Raw genomic sequence first — 8,938 nt, forward strand, 5'->3', positions numbered from 1 at the left:
CCATCCCCCCTGGGGGGTGATTTCTCGCTTTCTGTCTCTATGTCTCTCTCTGTCTGTCCGGCGAGCGCCCGCGCCCTCCAGTGAAAATCTCTCAAAAAAAAAAAAAAAGCTTCTCATGTTTCTCCTGTATTGTGTTCATCTCAACTGTAAGTAATTATTGCTATAGTTAGTTGCTTAATGTCTTTCTTCCTCAAGTTGAATGAACTTATCCTGTGTTTTTGTCCCTTAATACATTTAATAAGCACTCCTCCATGTTGCTGCATTGCTTCATAATAATCATATTTAACTTCCACAAAACAGTCTGTCTGCCTTGTTCTTGCTGAATATCCTTAATAAACAATTAAAAACTATTTGTGGAATGAATGACTGAATAAATGAAAGTTCTTAAAGGGGATATCAGTAGCACTGTGTGGACATGATAAGCTGTGCCTAAAGTGAGTATGCCCATTGTCCAGGGTATGAATCAAAAGGCAAAGGTCAAGGAGTAAGCCATACCTTACAATGGGCTGCAAGGCAGTTTGAAGGCTGACCTTCATGTCCAGAGGGTAGGCACATTCAAAGTTAATCTTGAGGATCATGTCTCTAATGATGAAATCGTTGACCAAGGAGATGGTGTTTTTGTAGAAGGCATGGGTTTGATTTCTCTTTGGCATAAAAACAAAATCGCATATATGTACATTTACATATACATGCATGTAGGAATGTCTCAAAATCAACTCTGATTTCAGAGTCAATGTTCTCAGCTACACACCATCCTGACTTCTGATCTCAAGGAGTTAGTATGGCTCCTCCTCCACTGACTCTGACATTTTACAGGAAGAGAATGGTAAGACCAAACACTAGAATAAATTATTAACCTTTGATAAGAGTTAGAAACTGACTCTCTGCATCCCTCCCACAACAGCCCTAATTAAAATAATCACAATTGGGACCAAAAGATGGCGTAATGATTACATTGCTAGGCTCCCATGTAGTGGACAGCAATTTGAGTCCTGGACCAGGTAGGTGGCTTACAACTTGCCAGGTGCATGTGCGTGCATGCCCCAGATCCCGAGAGGAGAATGGAAGAGAAGGGATTGTGGCATGGCCATTCACCCAGGGGAGTGATTTATCACTTTCTGTCTCTCTGTCTCTCCAGCGAGTGCACACGTCCAAAACTCTCTAAAATAATAATAATAATAATAATAATAATAATAATAATAATTGTAGCTTACATTCATTAAGTTCAAGCGTCAGACCTGTTCTGAGCTCCTATGTGGAATGCCATGTATAATCAAGCTCACATAACTCTCAAGTCCCAGAGAGGCTAAGTGACTTGCCCAGGAACTCACAGCTGCTTGTCCCCATTGGCCCAGGTCCTGCCCTCTGGTGGCAGCTGTGTGAATGCCACTTACCTCCAGAATGTTCCCGCAGGCACTAGCCTGCACAGGACTAGAGAGGGACAGCCAGTTCCTTTCCTCTGTTTGTATGATGCTGCTGCAATTCCGATCCTGCAGATAGGCACTGACCTCCTCCTTAAAACCCTGGGCTTGTAGCAGACACTTATCCAACTTCACCTTGATCTCCTTGGCCCCACAGTCCAGCTGAGGCTGCAAACTGTGGACTTCTGGAAAGCAAGAGAGGGACAGATGAAGTAGACAGAGGTCTGAAAACAGTGTGCAGAGCCCATATTCCCCGCCCTTTGGCAAACCTCCATGCCTACCGGGGGCTGGATAAACTAGAAGGGTCCTGGGACCCAGGTGGAACTCACGCCAAGGATAATGGTAGGAAAAATTGGCAAAGAGACTCCTGGTTCAAGATTTCCAAGTTCCTGTGTGCAGACTTGACTGAAGTGTTTTTCTCAAGTTCTCCAGGGAGATTGGAATCTTTGGAAAGCAGGGTGGTCCTGCATTCCAGACTAGAACCATAGATAGCTATGCATGACTCTGTGAAGCTAGTACCACTTTGCCCACATTGCAGCCCAGTTTTCCGAACTGTCATGCTTCTTGCCTCTCTCTAGAACACTCTTTTATTGGGTCTGACAGTGGGTTCAAAGACAGGCTTATTTGTGCCAAGGGCAAGAGTCAAGGGCCCTCATTAGAGTCCTACAATGGAGGAAAATAATCTCAGTGGAAGGCTCACCTAAGCCCCACCCCGGTATTAGGGCTCCTCTATGACATTCCAACTCGTGGGCTATCTGACTCTGCTTGCTCATCTCCTGGGACAAGAAGTTTATCACCTCCCGAGTCTGTCCAGTTGGACTGCTCTGATGTAATTCCCACATAGTATATGGCAGGTCTTTTTATGCTTGTCTTACCTTCATTTTACAAATGAGAACATTAAGACTCAGAAGGGGAAGCTAATTTGTCCCAAGAGTCAGCCCATGTCCCTTACAGGAAGCTGTAGAATGCAGCTTTGACAACTGCCGTGTTCTCATCTTCAGCACCTTTGTCCCTCATGGGCAGAGTCTACATATGCCAAACCATTTCCCATGCCCTGGTCCAGGGTTGTTCCAACGCTGGCATCCCACATCCTTGAAAACCCTCTGGCTTTGTAGTAAGCAGACTGGAGAACCCACATTCCCTGAACCTGAGTTTCACACTCCCTCCTTCTGGTCCACATGTTGTCCTGAACCTACAAAGCCCCTGTCCTCCTCCCTTCTCCGCCCACTCAGGATCACAGCCATCAGCCCAGTGAGTGGCTCACCAGAGCTGTTGAGGTTCTGTCTGCAGAAACAGTCCGTGACGCCATCAAGAGTGAGGCACTCCTCCTCAGGACGGCAGGTTTTCTCACACTTGTTATCCTTAGTAGCGGGGTCTAGAGGATGGGGTATGGAGGAAGGGGATCTCAATGCAGGGCAGGGTGGGACCTGAAACCCCCATCCCAACCCCCCCCATTACACCAGGGCACAGGGGTCTTGCCAAGGTTATGCAAAACTTGATAGAAAGATCAAGGCTTGAACCCTGATTTCCTGATTCCCAATCCAATGGAGTGAGTCCCGCCAAGTACTATCTGAACACTTACTACAGGCCAGTATTCTAAGTACTTGCCACATGGTAGCTCATTCAAGCCTCATGTAAACAATGTAAGACAAGGCAGCACAGTGGTTAAGCATGTGGAGGCTGGTGCTTCAATGCCTGGCTTCAAATCCCCTCTCTACCTCATTCCAGCTATGTAATACTGGGAGAGCTACCTAACTTCTCTATGCCCCAGACTCCTCATCGGGGTGATTATATAGGACCTCTCCTGTGGAGTTGGTGGGAGAATCAAATGAGTTAATACATTTAAAGTGTTCAGGATAGTAGCAGGTGCAGTGTGAGAACTATGTGTTGGCTGTGTTATTTTGATATTATCCAGTTTTTCAGATCAGAAAACTGAGGCACAGAGAGGCAAATTAAACCACCCAATAGAACCAAAATCTGAACAAGCCTGAATTCTTGATATTATACTAGATGCATTTGTAGATTGGAAAATATCACCCTCAAATCAAAATTTCTGGCTTTACTTAAATGCTGGAAGGCCTGGTACCCCTCAGGCTGTATTCCCACGGGGTGACAACCAGCAGGAGCTGAGTGGAGGTTGTTCTACAGGCTCCTCCTGACCCATCCACTCACTGTACCAGGCCCTGGGTGCCTCACTGTTCACCCAGCCCCAATTGCAGCTGGCTCTGGAGTCTCCACGCCTCACCTGTGCAGTATCTCAGATCACATTCTGGGGTGCCCTGAAACCGGTACACGTGGTACCCGCCCGGACAGGCCTTCACCAGCACCTCTGTCTTCCAGAGACAGCAGTTCTCACTCCAGTGGGCACAGGAAGTGAGGCTGACGATGCCATCCCCAAGGGCAGGGTGGGTCCCATTCAACCACATGGGAGCGGCTGCCTGGCATCGATACATTGGAACACAGGTCTCCGGCATCCTCACTCCTCCTTCACCAACAAAGCGGTACCAGCCATGCATGTCCCGGTCACACTGCTGGATGAATTCTGTGTTTTCTGAGCTTCGGAAGGGTTCGTTCAAGCTGGTGTAATTCTGGCAGGGATCAATACAGAGGTCTGCCTCTGGGGTGCCAGGGGCTCCGCAATCCAAGTCCAGCACATAGGAACTGGCTTCAGCGGGGTTTCCATAACCTAGGAGAGCAACAAAGCGTGCTTGGGTTTACTGAGCAGTCCCAGAGCCTGCACGACCGCTATCCACTACACTCTCATTGGACGAGCTAAGGACCTGATCCGGACAGCAGACACACAAACTAATTCCACAAAAAATCATCAGTGAGAGCTTCATGTAGTATTTTATAGCCATTAAGAACACTGCATAACTTCAAGGGACATCGTTCACTCTGAGTTTGTGAATGCCCATCCCCTATTTATGCAGGACCATACATAGCAGCTCTGTGTGGCTGGTTTATTTTTCTCATTATAAATGTAGGACAGGCCCATTGGAAAACACCTCAGGTGTTATTAAAATCTCTAATATAAAGATGAAAACTGCCATAAGCACTTCCTATCCCTAGAAAGCATGCTAAATTTATTGTATAGGTTTTCAATTTTTCCTATGCCTTTATTTAAAGTATAAATTATTTGGGCCAGCAGGTTGCATGGTTGTTAAGGCACTGGACAGTCCCACATGACCGACCATAATTCAAGTCCAGACCTAGTGGCTTGCTTTCTCACTTTCTTTCTCTCCATGTGACTGTCTTTCACTGGTCAAATGAAAATAATTGAATGAATAAATAAAATTAAATAATTCTTTTTAAAAATATGTTATTTTTAAAAATTAAAATACAAGCCAGCAGGTAGCATAGAGATTAAGGCACTGGATCCCACATGACCAAATGCACAGTTCAAGTCCCAGACCCAGTGACTTGAACATCAAGCCAGGTACATATGTGTGTGTGTGTGTGTGTGTGCCAAAAATCCTGAGAGGAGACTGGAGGGATAGAAAGCAAGAAATCGCCCCCTGGGGGTGATGGTCACACCGCAATCCCTTCTCCTCCATTCTGCTCCTGGGATCTTGGGCACGCACGCACATGTGTCTGGCATGAGTTTAAGCCACCAGGTCCGGGACTCGAACCGCAGTCGACTACGTGGGAGTTCAGTGACATAGTCATTATGCTAACTGCTGGTCCCTTTATATGCATTTTTAACTTAATATATCATAGATATCTTCCCATATTAGTAGGCACTGACTAACCCAAGATTTCTCAGTCTCGGCATGATGAGCATATTCTTTGTTGTGAGGACTGACCTGCATATCATAGATGTTTAGCAGAATCCGTGCTAAATAGTCCCTGGGAGACAAAAATCACCTCCAACTGAGAACCACTGATTTATCAGGGCCGTTTCCCATTGCTGGCCTTCCATTTTTTGTTGTTTTGCTTATTATTTTAAATAGGTTCAGGGACCGTGATATATAAAGAGGCAAAGAGGTGAAGGAAGAAAAGCACATGCTGGTCAGACTGACTTTAAATTCAGCTCCACACCTGCTGGCTGGGTGACCTCGGCAGGAGATTGAACTCTCTGAGATGCATCTGCAAAACCACACATGCAAAGTAGTGGTCTCCAAAATGCATTCCCATGCCTTGGGCTATGATGTTTCCACACTTGTATCTGCTTATCCTATCAATACTTGAAATATTTCTGTTTCTGTTTTGAAAGTTTATTCATTCGTTTTTCCCATACAAGGCATTCCCTGTCCCAAACAGGATCTTCATGCTGCAATCCACCTGCAGCCTCAGCCAGCCATGATCACAGACACTTGCATGTGCCCAGTATGTAGAAGGGGACCTTGGAATGTGAATCTGGGCTCTTCCCATGTGGCAACAGAATAGCAAAGTGTGTTACTGCTGTGCCACTGGCTGACCCTTTAAAATATTTGGTTCACTCATTCTCTTTAGAAGTTTCATCTGGGGCCAGCTGGTGGCATGGCAGTTAGGGTGGCTGGATACCACATGGCCGACAGCATGGTTCAGATTCCAGCCTGGTAGCTAGAGAGACACACTGGGTATATGTGCATGCATGTCCAAAGTCCCAAGAGAATAAAGGAGAGGGGATTTTGTGGCCATTCCTCATGAGAGGTGCTTTCTCACTCCCTCTTTCTGTTTCTCTCCAGAGAGTGTATGCAACTATGCAACCTGTAGCCAATTTTTTTTTTTTAACAAAAAGTTTCTTCTCAGCCAGTCTTGTAGTCTTGTAGTCTTGTAGCACAGTGATTAAGTACTACACAGAGGAAGACAAATCCCACATGACCAACTAGGGTTTGATTCCCAGTATTGGTAGCTTGAAAAATTAGGCTGGACACACGTGTGCATGCCCTTGAGTGGTGGAAGAAAGGCCTCACTCGGAGAGGGATGCATCCTCTCTTTCTCTTTCATGTGTGCACATGTACTTTCTGGTATAAAAAGTGGCAAAAAATCTTTTCACTTAAAGGAATAATAACTGTGATAACGTAGGCATGGTGTACTAGTTACATTTTTAAAAAACTAGTCACATTGTAAAAATACACATGAAAATAAATATATGGCCATACATATCCTAAACCTCAGAGTCCCTTTTAAAAATCCATTTCCCATCAGTGGCCATGAACCCAGTTCCTCCCTATCCTCCTCTCTAGGGATGAAACTTACACTCTAGCCTTGGGCCTGAGAACACTTTGACAAGTATTTAAGTTGCCCAATTCACCGATTTTTGGAAGACACCAGAGATCTCTACATCTAGCCCTTTCATTTTTATAGTTGAGCAAACTGATATATGAAGGGTCTTCAAAAAGTCTGTGAAAAAAAATAGCATTAAAGTATGTGTTTATTTGGGTGCAAAAATATTTGAAAAAAAAATCCATGCAGTTTGTTCACAATATGCTTTTTCTATAAACTTTTTGAAGACTCTTGACAGAGGAAGTAGAAGGCGCTTGCTGCAACAAAGTTACTGGGTGATTTACTTCCTCTTCTCCAATCCAGGCTCCCTGATCTCCCCCCGAGATATGGGCATGGAAGTTATGCTAACTGGCCTCTACTGTCCTTTCAGGGGGATTTCCAGTTTGGCTCTTGGAGAGACTGTGACTAGATCTCCATTTCTCTCATCATATTCCCCTTAACTTCTAGCTCTGAGTCTTTGTTTTAGAACTGCTCATTCTTCCCATCGACCTGACCTAACTTCACTGCATTTCCTCAGTTACTTCCCAGATCTCGCTGGGCATCTGAGATGCGAAGCGAGCAGAGCACTCACCTTGCTGTACCGTATGTGCCAGGGTCAGAATGCAGGAGGCCAATGCCACCCACATGAAGTTGGAGCACACTATCCTTTCCATTAGGCAAAGCACACAGCTCACTCTGCAGCACGCAGATTCTCCATGCAGCTGTGGTAAGGAAAGACCGGGTAAGATCAGGGTGACAGAATTTGTTACCTTTGGGTGAAAGGGTGAGATGAGAACTCACATCTCTGCAGCACCTGCTATAATGACACAACTTGTACGTACATAACTTATCTCAACTTGCTCTTACACACCTTATCTCATGTAAATCTCTAAGCCACCCTACAAATATTGTCCCCATTTATAGACAAAAAAAGTGGAAACTCAGGGTATGTTCATCTAAATTATATTTACTAAGACCCTCCTAGAAGTTAAAAAGATTTCTTACAGCCATAGTTCATGTTCTCAGAAACAGAAGCATTGGCTCCTTCTTAAAGAGATGTATTGTTTCTAAGAAGGTGTGACTCATGGGGTAGGAGACTTGCCAAGGGGATGAAGTTGATGGCAAGCAAACTGAAGCAAGCTTAGAGCCAGCCAGTACTGCAGATTTCCTAGAAGGGTCTCAGGGTTGTCCCTACTCGTGCAGAGTTACAGGCTCTGAGGAGAGTGTTAGGAGGGAGAATGTTATAGTGCCTGTGAATATCTGCAGACAACAGGAATAGCTGCCTTTCTTAGTATTATGCATCAGTCACTGCTAAGAGCTCCCAATGTGTCCTCTACACAGGTAGATTTTTATAAGGGTAGAGCCGTATCAGGTTGAGCCCCATGTCCCTTGCTGCTAGCACAGAATCTGCTATGCAAGGTGTGCTCCATAAGGGTTTAAGGAATACATGAATAAATTAATTGGAAGGGTGAATAGGGAGAAAAAGCTATGAAAAGCCTGCCAACACTCAAATGCCATTTACTCTTCTTGAAAACTCTTTCTTTGAATGGGTGCATCTTTGGATGACTTCTCACAGGCTCTGAAAGGCTCCAATTGAAGATAGAGATCTGTTTCTGGAAGGGCTATCATAAAAATGGCATGAAATAACAGGAACGGGGGAGTACCCAGGACAGGTAATTCTCAGAGATGAGATTCCAGGTTGAGACCCATCTTCCTGGTAGGGATGTCCAGGCAAGGGTGAGGGTAATATCAGTAGGTTTGGAACGGCCAGCACGTGGCTGGAACATTGGTTAAGAGGGACACAAAGTGATATATGGAGCATTTGATAATGACCAAAGTCCAGGCTCCTTGCTGGATCCCAAAAGTTTTCGGAACAAAGAACCTAGCAAGTCCAGTGGGTCAAGTGAGGAAAATCTCTAGGATTAGAAGAAAGCCAGTTGGGGTTTGGAGAAAGACTTACCTTGGGGCGGGAGCACAGAGCATTCCTCCTCTGACCAGCCGTGGGAATGCAACCTGCTGTGGGCCGTCTTTTTATGGCAACCTCCCACCTATGTGGCTGTCCACCATTGGTGCTGAGTTATGACTGAAGATAATCTCTCAGGCATACACTGGGTTTGCAATTTACGCAAAGGATGGTGAAAGAGGAGCCTTGGCCTCCCCACCCCACAATGTAAACACTTTCAGTAGTCTCACCTTCCTGCAAATACTTCTTTATAAACAATAGCAATATATATGCCATGCTGAATACACTGACACTGCTTAGGACTTCTCACATCTATTCCTCACAATACACCAGTGCCATATTTATTACCCAAATCAAACACTAATCA

At 45.2% G+C, this 8,938-nt stretch overlaps 1 protein-coding gene across 1 annotated transcript in view; it reads right to left on the reverse strand.

Moving 5' to 3' along the window:
* Positions 1–8,676, reverse strand: part of GP2 (glycoprotein 2) — a 20,112-nt gene extending 11,436 nt beyond the window's left edge. The window contains exons 1-6 of the mRNA XM_006146592.2: positions 8,569–8,676; positions 7,201–7,330; positions 3,667–4,107; positions 2,686–2,796; positions 1,395–1,606; positions 496–644 (exon numbers count right to left, since the gene is read on the reverse strand). Coding sequence (XP_006146654.1) covers positions 496–644; positions 1,395–1,606; positions 2,686–2,796; positions 3,667–4,107; positions 7,201–7,282 — 995 coding nt within the window. The 5' untranslated portion in view covers positions 7,283–7,330; positions 8,569–8,676. The remainder of the gene's footprint in view (positions 1–495; positions 645–1,394; positions 1,607–2,685; positions 2,797–3,666; positions 4,108–7,200; positions 7,331–8,568) is intronic.
* Between the last annotated feature and the right edge of the window lie 262 nt (positions 8,677–8,938).

Source organism: Tupaia chinensis, unplaced genomic scaffold, assembly GCF_000334495.1.
Source record: "Tupaia chinensis unplaced genomic scaffold, TupChi_1.0 Scaffold000182_1, whole genome shotgun sequence".
NCBI lineage: Eukaryota > Metazoa > Chordata > Mammalia > Scandentia > Tupaiidae > Tupaia > Tupaia belangeri.